Source organism: Oncorhynchus nerka, linkage group LG7 (genome assembly GCF_034236695.1).
Source record: "Oncorhynchus nerka isolate Pitt River linkage group LG7, Oner_Uvic_2.0, whole genome shotgun sequence".
Lineage (NCBI taxonomy): Eukaryota > Metazoa > Chordata > Actinopteri > Salmoniformes > Salmonidae > Oncorhynchus > Oncorhynchus nerka.
Window position 1 is genome coordinate 53,849,740 of NC_088402.1, and position 18,377 is coordinate 53,868,116.

Consider the following 18,377-nt stretch of genomic DNA (forward strand, 5'->3'; position numbering starts at 1 on the left):
TATGCTGCATTTGCTATAGGCCTATTGTTGACCTTTTTGTTGGTGACACTTTGACATCGTGATAATATGCAGCTGTTTAAAGGGCAAATCCACAGATGAAACAGTAACAAAACGGCCACCCCGCCTCTGTTTTGATAGAAAGCTGAGGGATGGGCCTGGAGAAATGCAACCACTTTCAGATTAATAGACAGAGCAGTGGATGCAAGGACTGACCATCCATGATATAAAAATGATTGATTTAAACATGTTATGAGGCTATACAGTGTCGTTTACATTTACGATGTTTACAAACATTGCACAAAAACAAGCTTACATTTTGAGTTCGTATGGTGTGTGACAGTTGAACTAAGCTTATGAGGCATTTATAAGTTATATTATTTAAGAAACAATGGATACAGTGGCAAGAAAAGGTATGGGAACCCTTTGGAATTACCTGAATTTCTGCATAAATTTTGATAATAGAATTTGATCTGATCTTGATCTAAGTCACAACAATGGACAAACACAGTGTGCTTAAACTAATAACACACATTATTGTATCTTTCTTGTCTATTTGAATACATAATTTAAACATTCACAGCGTAGGATGGAAAAAGTATGTGAACCCCTAGGCTGACTTCTCCAAAAAGCTAATTGGAGTCAGGAGTCAGCTAACCTGGAGCCCAATCAATGAGATGAGATTGGAGATGTTGGTTAGAGATGCCCTGCCCTATAAAAAACACTCACACATTTTGAGTTTGCTATTCACAAGAAGCATTGCCTGATGTGAACCATGCCTCGAACAAAAGAGATCTCACAAGACCTAAGATTAAGAATTGTTGACTTGTATAAAGGTGGAATGTATCTCTAAAAGCCCACGGTAAGACAAATAGTCTATTAATGGAGAAAGTTCAGCAATGTTGCTACTCTCCCTAGGAGTGGCCATCCTGCAAAGACGACTGCAAGAGCACAGCGCAGAATGCTCAATGAGGTTAAGAAGAATCCTAGAAAGAATGCTAACATCTGTTAACGAGTCTTAGATACGTAAAACACTAAATAAGAATGGTGTTCATGGGAGGACACCATGGAAGAACCCATTGCTGTCCAAAACAAACATTGCTGCACGTCTGAAGTTCACAAAAGAGCACCTGGATGTTCCACAGCTCTACTGGCAAACATATTCTATGGACAGATGGAACTACAGTTGAGTTGTTTGGAAGGAACACACAACTCTATGTGTGGAGAAAAAAAAATGCACAGCACACGAATATTAAAACCTCATTCCAACTGTAAAGTATGGTGGAGGGAGAGTCATGGTTTGGGACTGCTTTGCTGCCTCAGGGCCTGGACAGCTTGCTATCATAAACTTGGGAATTCATTTCTGTTGATCATGACATTTTGCAGGAGAATGTAAGGCGGTCTGTGTATTGGAGCTCAACAGAAGTTGGGTGACGCAACAGGACAACGATCCAAAACACCAACGTAAATCAACAACAGAATGGCTTCAACAGAAGAAAATACGCCTTCTGGAGTGGCCCAGTCAGAGTCCTGACCTCAAGCCAATTGAGATGCTGTGGCATGACCTCAAGAGAGGTTCACACCAGACATCCCAAGAATATTGCTGAACTGAAACAGTTTTGTAAAGATGAATGGTCCAAAATTCCTCCTGACCGTTGTGCAGGTCTGATCTGCAACTACAGAAAACCTTGGTTGAGGTTATTGCTGCCAAAGGAGGGCGGGTGTCACGACCTCCGCTGAAGTTGGTCCCTCTATTTGTTCGGGTGGCAGTCGAAGTCACCGACCTTCTAGCCATCACTGATCCACTTTTCATTTTCCATTGGTTTTGTCTTGTCTTCCATCACACCTGGTTCCAATTCCATCAATTACATGTGTATTTAACCCTCTGTTCACCCCCATGTCCTTGTAGGTAATTGTTTTCTTGTAGTGCTTATGCAAGGTATGCTGGTATTTTTCCGGGTTTTGTTTGACACATTTATTGTATTGTTCTGTTGACGGTGGTTTATGGATATTAAACGACACCGTTGTAAATCAGTTTTCGCTCTCCTGCGCCTGACTTCTCTGCCGCCAGTACGCACCTCACTACAGCGGGTATATCAATTATTAAATCCAAGTGTTCACATACTTTTCCAAACTGCACTGTGAATGTTTATAGGGTGTGTTCAATAAAGACATACACTATAATTGTTTGGGTGTTATTAGATTAAGCAGACTGTGTTTGTTTATTGTCGTGACGAAGATGAGATCAAAAATTGATGACCAATGTATGCAGAAATCCAGGTAATTCTAAAGGGTTCACATACTTCTTCTTGCCACTGTCTATACATGTAATTTATAAGTCCAAAAACGGATGTAGCAACTACAGTTTGCCCCTTTAAGTCTATCAAGAGTGTGCGAGTTTGAGCATGTGTCCATTAGGCATATGGATAAATTATCAGTTATGAATTAGATTGAGCAATAAAAGCCCCACTTTTATTCCATAGGCTGGGATCCGCACTATGCGGCTATGGTAAGAGCGCATTTTTCACCGGCTGTCAACTGGTTTAAAAAACAATGATTGATAGGCAGTTAACATTAATAAATTAATTGGGGTCAAATACACATTTAGATTTGTGTACATCCATCCACAACGACCACAATCCGTAAAACGCAAATAGCTAAACAAGAGAGCAGCAGTGTGATTCACATCAATGCGCTTTGTCGGTATCAATAATACGTGACATCCGTATAGCGGCAGACAACGCCACTGCTGTAGTCCTTAGACGGCCTACCCCGGCCAAACTCTCAGGATCCCTAGTTGTCTGTAGTAGTAGGCTACTAAAACATAGAACTAAACTGAATCTCCACCAGTATTTTTCAGTCTATCGTACAGAGTAGTTTAGTTCTGTATTCTAGTAGCCTACTATAGACAAGGATAATTTAGATACTGGGACTTGCACACGTTGATGCCAAATGCGTGACCCTTTAATATAAATCGAAACGGGTAAAACAGGGTAAAAATGCAACATGTTCAACAATAATGAATATCTTTTGTTTAGTTACAGGAGCCCAGTATACCATGTACATATATGTTACCAGCAAAAAATATTGTAATCAGATTAGATACTTTGAAAAAACTGGATGATTATTTCGAGGATTACTTTAAAATTCAGAAAGGATGTATGGCGGGAGAAAAAATGTGACACTGTTTCCTCAATGATATTCAAATCAACATTGAAAAAAGACGCAAGTTTACATTTGTTCCACAAGTCAGACCGCTATCATGACACACCAAATGTGTTTGATGGATCACGGGAAAAGAGCATGAATAGGTTTGGCTACAGTCCAAGCTATGTCTGCTGTCGGCATCCAAAGATGATCCAATTTTAATAAACGCTTGGAGGTTATTGTTATAGTTATACATGTGCCGCGTTCAACATTTCCGAGTTTATCTTTTTTATTTTGGACATTTCCGAGTTTCCTAGTTCCGACTAGTATATGAACGCGGCATATGACATAGACTCTGGAGTGTGAATTCGTGTATTCTCGCGACGATGGTTCTTCACATCACGGTCTACATAAAACTACCGAACTCAGCGACTTCTCTTTTGTTAACGGCATTTTGTTATCAGTTGGAGAAGCCATCCGAGTATCAATAGTCATGCCCCGCGTCTATGTTGGAAAACTAAGTTATCATGCTCGAGAAAAAGACCTTCAGCGGTTTTTCAATGGCTACGGAAAGCTTATGGAAATTGATCTGAAAAATGGGTAAGTTCAAGCTATCGAACGTTAGCTTCATAACTACTTGATTTCGGTTAGCTAGCTCTCCCAAAGCATATACGTGAAATAACTAGCTACAGTCACATTTAACTTTCGATTGTGTTGTTATTCGTGAATGTAATAGCAACTAGGTAACATTAGTGGTTATTAGATTTCACATTGGCTTTACTAAAGCGTTTAATGTTTTGTAAATAACTTGCCTAGTTAGCTAGCTAACGTTAGCGTGTTCAAAATGGCTGCTTGTTTGGCTTCACTACAGACCGTTTTTTTTGTGCGCCATGTAACTGTTAGCTACCCAAACCAATTAGCTTGTTTCCTTAACCCCTTTCATGCACAGGCAATGAGCCCACTAATTGATTTTTTAGGGGCTAAAGTTTTTATTCGTCAAAATAACGTTAACATACCACATCTTCTGTCTGAAATTAGTATCACAGTCTTCATACTCATTAGTTTTGTAGTCATTGCTACCCGAAGACGAGCCTAACTTTAAAAAATATATATTTTAGATATGGATTTGTAGAGTTTGAGGACAATCGCGATGCGGATGACGCTGTGTATGAACTGAATGGCAAGGAGTTGTGCGGGGAGCGTGTGACCGTGGAACATGCAAGAGGACCGCGGCGCGACCGAGATGGATATAGTGGTGGCGGGGGTGGTCGCAGTAAGTACAATCTATTTCAATGTTCCCTCTGCCCTTTCCCAGTGGATCAAGGAATTGTGAATGTGGACCGTATACACGCAGACCTGTGATCCTAAAGTGGAGTTTGACCTAGCTCGCCAATACTCAATGGTTTCACCATTGCCGTAATAAAGTATTTCATGTTAGTATAAGTGTCACCATTGAGTATGGTCCAAGTTTGACCCAACTTGGCGCAGACAACTACTGTTTAGCTGTAATGAAACCATGTTTCTAGTGTTTTCTTTCCTGGTGGAATTGTAAACACATAAACAACTGTATTTAGCTAATATGAAGTCATGGCTTTGTCACCATGTAGCCTAGCTGTATCATTAAATACTATTACATGTGAATTGTATTTTACGTTTGATTTCAGCATTAACAAAGTCCTTGATGTTTCAATTTGAAAGAGTCCAGCTGCGGGCTGAGGCTGAGGCCGAGTCCATAGAGGCTAAGATGACTGGCTAAGATGAGACTGCCTGTCCCGTTTGGCCTTGGCTTTCACCTTACAATGTGTGTGTGACCTATGCCCCTTGACCCTTGGCTGACCTAACCGGAAGCCATGATGACAGCATCCTTTTGCCAATAGACCAGGGGTGATGGTGAGGATTCCCATTGGTTTCTATGTTGAAAGAATAAGTGGGGCGGCTAAGTCAAAAACATGTTACCGCTCGCTGTAAGTGGGCAAACCAGCTGAATTGCCCCCAGTTTGACAACCGGTTAGGCAAAGTCATGGGCAAAACTTATGTAGCGTTATGTCAGATGGCATTCACCAAATGTGATACCATTTTTGACAGTGACTTTGTGGGAGCCTCTATTTGTCTTTCAGGATTCAAGGGTTTGTAAGAAGAAGAACATCAATGTCGATTTGTTTGTACGGCTAAAGAATTGCACTTATTAAACATTTGTCAGACTGGCTGTATGTTGCTGGTAACAGATGCAGTGGTGGTCTTTGCAACAGCAGTGAACTACTTCAGAGGCGGTACAATGAGGAGAATATAAACTGACATCCACTAAGACAACAAATGCCACGGCTTTAAGACCTCAGTCACTTATTAAGAGGTTTGTCTTGAATGGGTCCAGATGGACATCTTACAGGATCTAGGTTAAACATGACCACACCATTTATCCTGGTAGCTGCATTCTCTGTTTATGGTCTGATCCACTGAGTGAAATGCCTATATGCCACTCTGTTTTGTTGACTATTTGTATAACCTGTCATTTTAAAGGTAGTAGTGGTTACAGCAGCAGCAGCAGAAGCCGCACTGGCAGGGATAAGTACGGGCCACCTGTCCGTACCGAGTACCGGCTGATCGTTGAGAATCTGTCCAGCCGCTGCAGCTGGCAGGATCTGAAGGTGAGTTGAGACAGTTTTATATTTGTAGGTGAAGGGCCGGCACTAAAGATGCTGCCAGTTGCTATCCATGGCAGGCCATTTGTTTCTGAAAAATGTGGGGAATATTCTGCGGGGTGACTCTGCATCGGCCTCTACAGGATTTCATGCGCCAGGCTGGAGAGGTCACGTACGCTGACGCCCACAAGGAGCGTACCAACGAGGGTGTCATCGAGTTCGGCTCACGTTCGGACATGAGGAGGGCCCTGGACAAGCTGGACGGCACAGACATCAACGGGAGGAAGATCCGCCTGGTGGAGGAAAAGTCTCGCCGCCGCCGCTCCTACTCTGGCAGCCGCTCCAGGTGGGGCTCTACACCGCCCTGCTCTTTATGAGTAGTTTAATTTCTCATCCAACCTGCTGCTTTCCATTAGTCACTTTAAAGGGATGAGTGTGACATTTGTATTCTTGTTCCCTTCTGCAGGTCTCGCAGCAGACGTCGCTCTCGTAGCAGGAGCAGCCGCTCCAGGAGTAACTCCAGGTCCCGGTAAGAATGCTCACTTGTCTACAAAGTGACAGTTTAGATTGGTCAATATTAGTGCAACAACGATTGTAAACCATTGTCCACCCCCTGTAGATCCCATTCTCGCAGCAAGAGACGTCGCTCTAGATCCGGAAGGAAGTCCCGTTCCTGCAAGTCTCGTTCCCGCTCTCGCACCCACAAATCCAGATCCCGCTCCGACAAAAGCAAGTCCCGTTCCAAGAGCCGTTCCAAGGTGAAATCCGAGCGGGATTCCAGCAGCCCTTCCAAGGAGAAGTTGACCAGCAAGAAGTCACGTAGCCGCTCGGCGTCCCCCATGGGGAATGGGAAGGAGGAGCCGTCCTCTCGCTCCCCGTCCCCAGCAGCTGACCGCCACTCCAAGTCTCCAGACAAGCGTCCTGTCTCCCGCTCCCCATCTCGCTCCAGGTCTAGATCAGCTTCCCGAGATTAAAGGCATTGCCCAGTTTGTTTCTTCCACATGTTCCCCATTAGAGCAATCTGGATGTATAGGAGCAGCTTCTATTTGATTTAGCAGATCTATCGCAGCACCAGGTTAATCAAGGCTTGCTCAGTTAATCGGTGCCGTCTTTGGCACTTAGAAATCTAAACCATGATCTTGACGTTGTATTATACATGGCTTGAGAATGATTTAGTCAATGCAATGTGTGTGGGGGGGTGGCACATCGTAGATTATAGCTGCTATGTTTTGTACATGGAGGAGCTTGTCTGAATGACTTTGCATTTAAAACAAGTCAGGACTTTCTTCTTTTATTTCCTTAATTGTTATTTGTATCCCTCCCTCCGGTCTGCTTTTGCTTACATCGGTTGTGTTTGACCTTATTTTCCATGATTTGAGTCATTTCACCTATTGAGCTCAAGGTTTGTTTGACACCCCACAATGTATGTGCTGTACATCTTGTGGAGGTACACTTTGTTGGCATCGAGATTTAACCAGTGATTGTGGTACAGATTCCAGCCTCCCACATGAGAAGCCGGTCTGATTACTTGTAACCATGTCCATTTTTTTTATTGTACATTTAATAAAAGTTATGAAAATTGCTGGGTTGTGATTTATATTGCTGCCATGAGACAAAGTGCTGCTTTTACTGTATTAGGGCCTAAACTACAGAAACAGTTCTATATGAAAATGGATTCTTTCTTACAGTGAAATGGTGTACAGTGTTCATATACTAAATTGTATTAATGTGAAAAGCGGTGGGGGGTAAATTGTGACGAAGTAATTGCCGAAACATTTTTGGTGCTGTCATTGAGTTGGTGCTATACGTTCTTATGATTAAATGAACATGGGTCTGCGCATGCGTACAATTCTGATCCGCAAGAGAAACCTCTGGTAAGCGAAATTGAGTCATTTCATTTTTCAAATTGATCAGCTGATAAACATTTATAATGCTTTGACATGCATGCAATAGGGCGCTCCAGAATCTTGGAAGTTATAACTTGCAGATGGTAAGATGTCAATTGTCATTTTATTGTGGTTGGTATCCAGCATGCATATAATTAGCCATAAAGCTATTTCTTATCGCAAATTTTATTCAATATATTCTGTCATATTTGATAGTTCTCAGCAAACCTATAACGGGCTAACGGTCCGCAGCATAAACGGGATTGTATTATTGTTGTCGCTGCATGTCATGAAGCAATGCCGTTAATTAGACATTTTGCCAGGATTGGTTGCTTTGTACATTTTCACAAATTCTGAGTTACTGTTTTTTTTCTCTCATTGCTTCAAGGATTTATGATCTTCCGCCATTTTACAGCGGAATTGCTGTGTTTTTGGTAAATTAATATATCGATTTTGCTTTGTCTACTTTCCCTTGCTTTTCTAAGAGCAGCGTTGTCAAAAAGCATCGACAGAAATGTCCTAAAAACAAATTGTTTTAAAATAAACCTTAATCCGAATGTACTTTTATCTCCAATGCTGTGAAGTGATACTAAAAGTGATTCATAAAATTGGGAAGGTTTCCTAAAAATGCCCCCCACATTTTTTATTCTTACATTTTTTAAAATGGCAGCATATAGGGAATTGTCCCCTATATTCTGATGTTTAATAGTAACAGAGAACATAATACTGTGGGTGCAGGGGATGGATAATATGGGGAATACATGTGAAGCCTGTAACCCTTCTGACATTCAGGCCCCTTTCCACTGAATTCCATTGTTACCTCACCCTGTCACTATAATCCTAAGAAATATGTGAAATTGTTATGATCTATTTTCAGAGGCAGTAAGTGAGGTCTGCGATGAGTGCCAAAGTTGAGCTGGATTTTTCAGCCAAAAAAGCAGATCCTACTCCCCTGACTGACTCCAGTGATTCCCTCTCCAATGACAGCCTGTCGAAGAAGACACGCCCACAGACCACCACAGCACTCATCCTGCCAGGTGAGATTTGGCCACAATGACACTTCTGGAACTATGACACTCAATAGGGTACTGTTATGAATTACACCCTGAACATTTTTCAACTCAGATATGCTGCACAAAGTTCTAAATGTTGACAACCCAGAAGGGGCACATACTACCCTCCTACTAGTCTCACGTAGCTACGTCATATCTTCTCATTCACTCAGAAGCCTGCCTCTTCTCTCCCAAGCCCCAGCTCCTGCTCCTAGTACCCAGAAGGGGCACATGCTACCCTCCTACTAGTCTCACGTAGCTACGTCATATCTTCACATTCACTCAGAAGCCTGCCTCTTCTCTCCCAAGCCCCAGCTCCTGCTCCTAGTACCCAGAAGGTGGAGGTCTCTCTGGGTGTTGCTGAGACAGGTAATGGAGCCATAGCTGGACAGGTGGAGACCCCCACTCTAGCCCCCCAGGTTGGGGGGACCTGTAGTATCGTCCATGTGCTGGAGTGGAAAGAAGGGATAGCCATCTTACCCAGCAGCAACCTAAAGGTGAACGACCATCGTATTTTATTAGAAGCATAGGGTTCTCTAATAGTAAGCATTGTTGGAGTAAAGACGTACCATGTGGGCAAGTTGTTGAAATATGTTTCTTTTTCAGTTCTGTGTGAGTGACTGTGGAACACTGGAGATGATCAGCCAAGGGAATATCACCAGCGCTGAACCAATAGTAGTGGTGTCTGGAAAAATACCTGACTCCGAAAACAGGCCAATTAACAAAACAGGTAGGCTACTGAAAATCAGTCATACTGTGTTGTCTGCAGCTTAACAGTCTCTAAACTAAATTGTAATGGAAATGAACTAGCATGCTCAAACATATCCTCAAAAACAATTTGCAACCCTGTATGCAGTCCTTTCCTAATCCTAACCTGACATAATGCCTCCATTGTAGATGTGGCGCATCCTCTCAGCACTGTGGGTGGTGTGGCTGTGGATCAGGAGAGGCCCATCAAGACTGTGCCTAAGACCCAGGGAGGGACAGGCCAACAGGAGAGCTGTTATCCAGTGGCACAGAGAACCTACCCGGAGCAACTACGCAGGGAACCCATGACTGACAAGTAAGTACTGAAGCGTGAAGCCTATCCACATCAAATTCATGTATGAAAACATATTTTTATCATAAAAAGCATTTTATCGTAGCCTTTTATGCTAAATGAAAATCAAGGATGTATCATACGCATACAGTGGATGGTCAGACACAAAACAAACAACCTACAAGATATTAACCACCATGCAGAAGATGTAACGTAGGTCATAGGTAGCCTAAGGCGAAGCTTTGTGTAGCGGACTCAACTGTTCTCTTATCTGTTCCTTAGTAGGGTGGGAGGTGCCGAGAAGATTCCCGGGGGCAGGGTAGCGTCTCTGGACCCTGAGCTGCTGAAACCCATGAAGAAGAGGAAGAGGAAGGACTACCTGAGTCCATCGGAGGAAGAGTCTGAGCTGGATGGCATGGTGGGAAAGGCTCAAGTGTCACTCTATCCCACATAAAGCATTCACAATTTAGTAGTATTTTTTGTTGTTGTAATAAGTAAATGACCTCACGTGCATGTGATGGCCATATGCATCAATCAATTATTTTGTTCAATACTATTCATGCTGTAGGTACTATCTCTTTGTTGCAGTAAATCCATGTGTTGTATTCGTGGTTCTAGGATTATTTGAAGACAGAAAGCGGACACAACAGAGCGGGTGAGAATCAGCAAAAATGTAAACCCATTTGAACCATATATTCAAGTCACGTTTCTGTCGTATCAGATTTCCAATATGCATTGTGTTGTGTTTTCTGTCTGTGTACAACAGGTACTGGTGAAGTTAAGATGGAGCTGTGGACGTGGGGACATTATCTGGAGGAGACCAAATCAGTGGCAGCTCCAGCCAAACTCTTTCAAAAGGTGTTTTTTTTAACTAACTTTCGATACATACTAAATGATAGGGCCGGGACAATACCAGTATCGCGACACTCGTTAGTATCGTAGCAAGGAAACAAAACACAAAGCGGACTTAAATTCTTTAGGAAAATAGCGCTAATGTTGGAAACAAACATCGTTATGTTGCCATCCAGAGTCACATTTATTTATTTTCCAGTCTTATAGCACACAATATTTTACATACTGCACGTTTATAAAGGGCCAAAGAGTTTGGTCTGCTTTGTGTTTTCATTTTTGCCACGGAAAAACAATTGCGATACTGGTATTGTCACAGCCCTAGTAAATTAGAGAACAAAAGTTAAGTCTTTGCAAATTAAATTGTGAGTGTGCATGCATGAATGTGTCTATGGCTTTTCTCACTATAACCCCGTGTATTTTCAGTCTCAGCAGGTCCCACAGTGCAAAAGCAGCTTCCGCCAGGGCATGAAGTTAGAGGGCATCGACCCGCAGCACCCCTCCATGTACTTTGTTCTGACTGTGGCTGAGGTACTGTGTGCAGCGCTGCTCAACCTACAGTCGCATGCTCTTTGAGGTTTGCTTCTACCTCTCTCCCTGTCCTGACTGTTTTGTTTCATACACACTATACACCCTGACTGTTCACACTGATTAGAGAGACGGATCCACATAACTGAGGGAAAGACACGGAGAGAGAGATTTGGGGAGACACGGTTTGACTTCTGTCTGTCTTGTCCTGTTTGTAGATTTGTGGCTACAGGCTGCGTCTCCATTTTGACGGCTACTCAGACTGTCATGACTTCTGGGTAAATGCCAATTGCCCCGACATCCACCCTGCGGGATGGTGTGAGGGCACTGGACACAAGCTGTACACCCCCAAAGGTCAGAGTATACTAGGCTTTGGTTTGTGGTTGGGCTGCAATTTGGACTCGATTAGTTTCCTTTTCACATTTTGATTATGGCGCAGATCATTTGCCCAAGCACCTAAGGATCTGAGTCATAAAGTCATTCATGAGATTTCCCTTATTAGAGTAGTGGTCCAGGGACATGTCCATGTCACATGTTTGTGTCTGTGTGTGCCACAGGCTGCAAAGAGGAGGAGTTCTCCTGGGCCAGCTACCTGAGGATGAGTAAAGCCCAAGTTGCCCCCAAAGAGGTGTTTGCCAGCCCTGGAAGAGTAAGTCTAAGCACGACTCTTATCCTCAATCAGTGGCCTGCATCTACCTGAAGTAATGAACTGTAAGCAGCTAATTTGGTGTGTTTGTGTTGGTGGCCCACTGGTCAGACTGATACGGAGGGTGATTTCGAGGTTGGCATGAAGCTGGAGGCTGTCGATCGCATGAACCCCTCTCTCATCTGCGTGGCGACCGTGACCGACGTGGTGGACGACCGCTTCCTGGTTCACTTTGATAACTGGGATGACACGTATGACTACTGGTGAGGCCATTTTTCATGTTTTTTTTCACGACTTCTCTAAATCATCAACTGTGCTGTTTTAGTAGCCGTTTGGCCATGACTTAAATTCTAATCTGATTAGTCGATGTTGAATCCCCATCCAGGTGTGACACCAGCAGTCCATACATCCATCCTATTGGCTGGTGCCAAGAGAGGAGCCTCCCCCTCACGCCACCTCAAGGTGACTGACAAAGTTGTAAGAAATGAATATAGTTCTAAGTAAACGATAGGGAATACGGTGGCATTTCACACACACCTTTGAACTGGATCCCATGTGCCCTGTCTGTCCTGCCAGGTTACCCAGACCCGGGCAGGTTCTCCTGGTCAAGGTACCTGGATGAGACTGGCTCTACCGCGGTGTCTGCTGAGGCCTTTAAAGTAGTGAGTACATCACTGAGGATTTGTTGCAATGAAAACCACCATACACTGCTGTCATTTTAGACATTGATGAATACGATTGACTTGAATCCTTTTGTGGTGGGCTAAAGTGGAGTTGTGAACATAATGACTGTTTTGAGATTAACCATAGGGACTGATTTGAGGTCAGGTGTTAAGTGCCGTTGTGTGATGACGATGTGACCCTCCCCTCCGCAGCGTCCTGCTCATGGCTTCCAGGCTCAGATGAAGCTGGAGGCAGTAGACAAAAGGAGCCCCGGCCTGATTCGGGTGGCCACAGTGGAGGAGGTCGACACACACCGCATTAAGGTCAACCAGCAGTGTGCATGTCTCATGGTTGTATGTGCCAGTACCACTACCACACTCCCATAACTATGCCATATTATAAACTGGGTGGTTTGAACCCTGAATGCTGATTGGCTGTCAGCCGTGGTATATTAGACCGTATACCACGGGTATGACAAAACATTTGTTTTTCCTGCTCTAATTACATTGGTAACTCGTTTATAATAGCAAGCCCTTAGCCATGGTATATTGGTCATATACCTTACCCCTTCGGGCCTTATTGCCTAAATATACCATACTCCCACAGGTCCATTTTGATGGCTGGAGTCATATGTATGATGATTGGATGGACTCGGACCACCCTGACATCCACCCGGTCGGCTGGTGTGAGAGTACGGGTCACCCGCTAAAAGTGCCCCCCGGTGAGTCAAACAAAACCCAACACCTTGGTAACAGCTACCATACTTCACTGACTCTACTTCACCCTGATTTGAGTGCTTACATGTTCTGTTTGGCTTGTGTGCATGTGTGCTTGTGCTTGGGTGCGTGTGTGTGTTTTTTTATAAGGCCCCAGGAAACCTGCAACCACAGGCCAGTCCAGTTTCTCCTCCATGCCTTGCAAAGGAATCAGCCACTCCAGATCCACCAAGTACAGCTTCCATCACAGGTCAGTAAACCCCCAGAAATAGGTATTTGAATCGCCTATGAAGCAATAAATGGAAGTGGATATGTGTTCCATACCAATGCTATGATTATGTTATATTGATGTTATAATGGAGTCAACTCTACTGTTTGAAACAGGAAGTGTCCGACACCCGGATGTGATGGCTCGGGTCATGTGACTGGGCGGTTCACCGCACATCACTGTCTGTCAGGCTGCCCACTGGCTGAGCGAAACCAGGGCAGACTCAAGACCGACCTATCAGATACAGAGGGGAGTGGAGCAAAGCGGAGCATCTTAGTCTTTGGCCAAAGGACCAAAAAGTCCCGGTACCATGGCAGGTAAGCCTCATGTCAACAGTGGCTAAGGCTGTTGTATGACGTCAGACTCAGGAGTCATAGTGGTGTATTGATCTGCCGCTGTAGCTCCCCGTCTCACCAGTGTCTCTCGTTCTCTATTGTCAGGATTGGCCGTCCCCCTAAGTACAGAAAAATCCAGCAGAGAACATACCAGAGTGAGTCTCACAGCTTTAAGCTTTGTAAACAGTACATATATCTATTTATGTCAATGGCCGCATTCTGATTCTCTATGGCAGCTACGAGTTTACTGCATCCATACAGTATTCGGTGTGTTTGTGTAGGTACCATATGTGTACATGCATTAATATGTGCGTGCGTTTTCCTGTGTTGCAGCGATGGCCACAGAGGGTATGTGCCCGTCTCTGTTCATGTCTGCTTTGTCAGCCCACCCGGACCGAACCCTGTCTCTGTGCTGGGAGCAACACTGCAAACTGCTGCCTGGCGTCCAGGGCATCAGCGCTACACAGGTGGCAGCGTGGACTGTGGAGGAGGTGAGAGCTATACTACTCAGCCCTATTTATCTTTGGCTGCGACAAAAGGTGGAGCAGAGTACTATCAGTCACTCTTCTTCGTGTTCTGTGCAACAGGTCTTTGGATTTGTCCAGAATCTGACCGGTTGTGAAGAGCAAGCCTGTGTCTTCAAAGAGGAAGTGAGTTGCAATGTTAATTGATAAGTTAAAAGTACAATGCAGCTGTTTTTTATCTCAATATCAAATCCTATCTGGATAAGAATTATAAGTACCTTACTGTGCTTGTTTTCAATTAAAATGGTCAAAAAGAAACCAAAATAGCTTCTTAGACAAATACCATTTCACAAGCAAGAATTTTTCTAGGACTGTCAGAGGGGCCTAATTGGAGGAGCCTAATGGGAGGGATGTGTAACCAGAAAACTAGCTGTTATTGGCAGAGAGGAGGGCAAACTGTCTTTGTTATTGGTCTATCAACTTATATCGCCTGGTAATGTCACTAGGCGGTCCAAAAATCCCACTCTGCCAAACAAGTGCTTTATCATCATTTTCACAATTTCAAAGTATTATTCCAACCTCATAGTGTGGAAATATATACACTGCTCAAAAAAATAAGGGAACACTAAAATAACACATCCTAGATATGAATGAATGAAATATTCTTATTAAATACTTTTTTCTTTACATAGTTGAATGTGCTGACAACAAAATCACACAAAAATTATCAATGGAAATCAAATTTATTAACCCATGGAGGTCAAAATGAGGCTCAGTAGTGTGTGTGGCCTCCACGTGCCTGTATGACCTCCCTACAACGCCTGGGCATGCTCCTGATGAGGTGGCGGATGGTCTCCTGAGGGATCTCCTCCCAGACCTGGACTAAAGCATCCGCCAACTCCTGAACAGTCTGTGGTGCGAGACATGATGTCCCAGATGTGCTCAATTGGATTCAGGTCTGGGGAACGGGTGGGCCAGTCTATAGCATCAATGTGTTCCTCTTGCAGGAACTGCTGACACACTCCAGCCACATGAGGTCTAGCATTGTCTTGCATTAGGAGGAACCCAGGGCCAACCGCACCAGCATATGGTGTCACAAGGGGTCTGAGGATCTCATCTCGGTACCTAATGGCAGTTAGGCTACCTCTGGCGAGCACATGGAGGGCTGTGCGGCCCCCCAAAGAAATGCCACCCCACACCATGACTGACCCACCGCCAAACCGGTCATGCTGGAGGATGTTGCAGGCAGCAGAACGTTCTCCACGGCGTCTCCAGACTCTGTCACGTCTGTCAGATGTGCTCAGTGTGAACCTGCTTTCATCTGTGAAGAGCACAGGGCGCCAGTGGCGAATTTGCCAATCTTGGTGTTCTCTGGCAAATGCCAAACGTCCTGCACGGTGTTGGGCTGTAAGCATTTTGCAGGGCTCTGACAGTGCTCCTCCTGCTCCTCCTTGCACAAAGGCGGAGGTAGCGGTCCCGCTGCTGGGTTGTTGCCCTCCTACGGCCTCCTCCACGTCTCCTGATGTACTGACCTGTCTCCTGGTAGCGCCTCCATGCTCTGGACACTACGCTGACAGACACAGCAAACCTTCTTGCCACAGCTCGCATTGATGTGCCATCCTCGATGAGCTGCACTACCTGAGCCACTTGTGTGGGTTGTAGACTCCGTCTCATGCTACCACTAGGGTGAAAGCACCGCCAGCATTCAAAAGTGACCAAAACATCAGCCAGGAAGCATAGGAACTGAGAAGTGGTCTGTGGTCACCACCTGCAGAACCACTCCTTTATTGGGGGTGTCTTGCTAATTGCCTATAATTTCCACCTGTTGTCTATTCCATTTGCACAACAGCATGTGAAATGTATTGTCAATCAGTGTTGCTTCCTAAGTGGACAGTTTGATTTCACAGAAGTGTGATTGACTTGGAGTTACATTGTGTTGTTTAAGTGTTCCCTTTAGTTTTTTGAGCAGTGTATAAAACACAGGAAATGACTTTTTTGACTGCACTACCCTTTTAAGTTTGAAGTATTGAAACAAACTGGAGCACATTGAAAACAACTAAGTTAAGTCATTTAAGCAGGGCCGGTTCCAGGCACAAGCGGTAAGCGTTTTGTTTTTTTAGGAACTCAGTCTGGGTCCCAATTTACTATTGAGAGTAAGAATAGTAGAATACACCATGTACATTGTTTGGTTGTGCAACAGCAGTTTTTCTCTTGTTATGTCAGTCACTCACAGTCACTCAATTAGCCATGTCAGCTAACAATTTTTAGATTGGTAGTTAGTCTAGCCAGCTATCTAAACTGGTAATAATCATGGCCGAATATCGACCGGCTCATTCCCAGGATCCCTGACCTCCAGGGAGCAGCCATTGATTTTGTTAGTCATTTTCACTCAGATATCGTATTAATATGGCATAAGTCATTATAAAAGGTGTAGAATTGCAGGAAATTAGCTTTAAAACTGCAACATTTTCTCTACGCCCCATGGCAGAATTGCAGGAAATTAACTTTTACATTTTCTCTCCACCATCAAGAGGGGGGGCCACACAAAAACATGTGCGAGGTGGGGGGGCCCCCAACCAAATATCGCTTAGGGCCCCCAAAAGGCTAGAGCCGGTCTTGCAATTTAAGTTGTATTATGTTGTTTTTTCGTTTGTATGATTTCAATTTTTTATATACCTGCTTCTTGTATATTTCTTCTCAGATGATTGACGGAGAGGCCTTTCTATTACTGAAACAGACGGACATCGTCAAAATCATGAGCATCAAGCTCGGTCCCGCCCTCAAAATCTCCAACGCCATTTTAATGTTCAAGAGTACTGACGAAGGCCTCAAGTGATCCCGCCCCCACTCGGCCAGAGATTCAGTGACCAGTCATCATGTGCCAAATTCATCCAGAATCCTACCCGTTATGTGTTTGGTGTTCAGTACCCATCAGAGAGAGAGAGAACAGTAGAGGGGGGTTAGTGGGGGAAAGAGATGAAGAAAACAGGGAAACAGTCTAATTGAGGTTTTCTGTACGGTTGCGTCACTGCTCATGCAATAACAGGAGTCAAATCAGACGGATTCTTACCGGAAAGTGTAAGGAGCGTCGAAAGATATACTTATTTTGATTTATGCAAAATATATGGAATTATTTATGTGGGATTTAGTTAGATAAAAATGGGGATATTTTATTGCCATTATTTTCCCCCAGATTTGAAATCCAGGGTGATTTTATGCTGCTGTTCTTATAGTTGGTCACTAGATAGAGCAAATGGTCCGTTTTGAATACCAGAAACGGTTTCAAGTTTCTCAAGCACTTACAAATCTTATGTGACAAAGTCAAAATAATGTTTCAAAATATGAACTTTGTTTGGAACATTTCAAAAAGGATATATCAAGATATCTGGGGATTTATTGTTTTGTGTCGGTTTTATTTTTTATGTCGGCTTATACACTGTATTTAAATAGAATGTTACAAGGGCTTCAGGATTCTTAGAACTATATTTCTCTCTGGTGGGCAAACTGTGTCAAGATATTCTTGGGTCAAAATCATTCATTCCATATGAACAAATAAATGTCCAGTTCAATCTCTTACTTGTTTTGACTTCAGTTGACTAGTGATGATGAAGTACATTGAATTCAAAATACTTGATCATTATCTGACTTGCCTAGTTAAATAAAGGTAACATTTTTTTTTTAAAAGGGTCATATTAGTTTGTAGCCCAAACGGTTCGGACTAGTGATGAGCGATTTGAATCAGAACCATGCGGTATCTGCTGTCATATCTACGGTACAGGTGGGTTTTGGGTGGCAAAAAAGTGGCAATATTTCTAGAATAAAGTGGCAATATTTTGAAAATAAAGTAGAAATTCTTTTGAGAATAAAGTCTATATTAGTCTATATTATATTTCAAGATTTAAGTAGGGGATTTGGTTAACTGCATGTCTCCTTGGCTCCCTGTTGCTGTTCGCTCCACAATTGAAATGCCTGCTGTTAGATGAAAATATACTTTAGAACTACTAAAACTAGTACTTCCGGGTTGGAGCGAGCGGTCGCATCCGCACTTCGGTCCGCAGGTCGTATAACTTTTCATTACATTTCATTATTTCATTATAGTACAACGGTTTGATTTGTCTAATCTTAGCAATTTCTTCTTAGCTAGCTAC

General features: G+C 43.5%; 2 protein-coding genes across 2 annotated transcripts; both read left to right on the forward strand.

Moving 5' to 3' along the window:
- The first annotated feature begins 3,351 nt into the window (after positions 1-3,351).
- Positions 3,352-7,365, forward strand: LOC115131945 (serine/arginine-rich splicing factor 6-like). The gene is made up of 6 exons (XM_029664059.2): positions 3,352-3,744; positions 4,263-4,417; positions 5,662-5,789; positions 5,927-6,129; positions 6,250-6,312; positions 6,403-7,365. The coding sequence occupies exons 1-6, from the start codon at positions 3,638-3,640 to the stop codon at positions 6,755-6,757; spliced, it is 1,011 nt and encodes a 336-aa protein (XP_029519919.1). The 5' UTR covers positions 3,352-3,637; the 3' UTR covers positions 6,758-7,365.
- Positions 7,366-8,551: 1,186 nt separating this feature from the next.
- On the forward strand, positions 8,552-17,802 carry LOC115131944 (lethal(3)malignant brain tumor-like protein 1). The gene is made up of 21 exons (XM_029664058.2): positions 8,552-8,706; positions 9,031-9,218; positions 9,328-9,451; positions 9,619-9,784; positions 10,043-10,178; positions 10,379-10,415; positions 10,527-10,618; positions 11,036-11,140; positions 11,356-11,491; positions 11,695-11,786; positions 11,895-12,046; positions 12,169-12,245; positions 12,360-12,445; positions 12,659-12,769; positions 13,053-13,167; positions 13,313-13,412; positions 13,547-13,747; positions 13,871-13,920; positions 14,099-14,256; positions 14,353-14,415; positions 16,931-17,802. Exons 1-21 carry the CDS (start codon positions 8,568-8,570, stop codon positions 17,063-17,065), a joined length of 2,463 nt encoding a protein of 820 aa, XP_029519918.1. The 5' UTR covers positions 8,552-8,567; the 3' UTR covers positions 17,066-17,802.
- Positions 17,803-18,377: the final 575 nt, after the last annotated feature.

Bases quoted from the DNA above. Each gene is read 5' to 3' on its own strand.
- LOC115131945 (XM_029664059.2), top strand. From the start codon at position 3,638: ATGCCCCGCGTCTATGTTGGAAAACTAAGTTATCATGCTCGAGAAAAA. The intron at 5,790-5,926 runs GTGAGTTGAGAC...CGGCCTCTACAG, and splicing joins GCAGCTGGCAGGATCTGAAG to GATTTCATGCGCCAGGCTGG. The intron at 6,313-6,402 runs GTAAGAATGCTC...CACCCCCTGTAG, and splicing joins AGGAGTAACTCCAGGTCCCG to ATCCCATTCTCGCAGCAAGA.
- LOC115131944 (XM_029664058.2), top strand. From the start codon at position 8,568: ATGAGTGCCAAAGTTGAGCTGGATTTTTCAGCCAAAAAAGCAGATCCT. The intron at 9,219-9,327 runs GTGAACGACCAT...TTTCTTTTTCAG, and splicing joins TACCCAGCAGCAACCTAAAG to TTCTGTGTGAGTGACTGTGG. The intron at 14,257-14,352 runs GTGAGAGCTATA...TCTGTGCAACAG, and splicing joins CAGCGTGGACTGTGGAGGAG to GTCTTTGGATTTGTCCAGAA.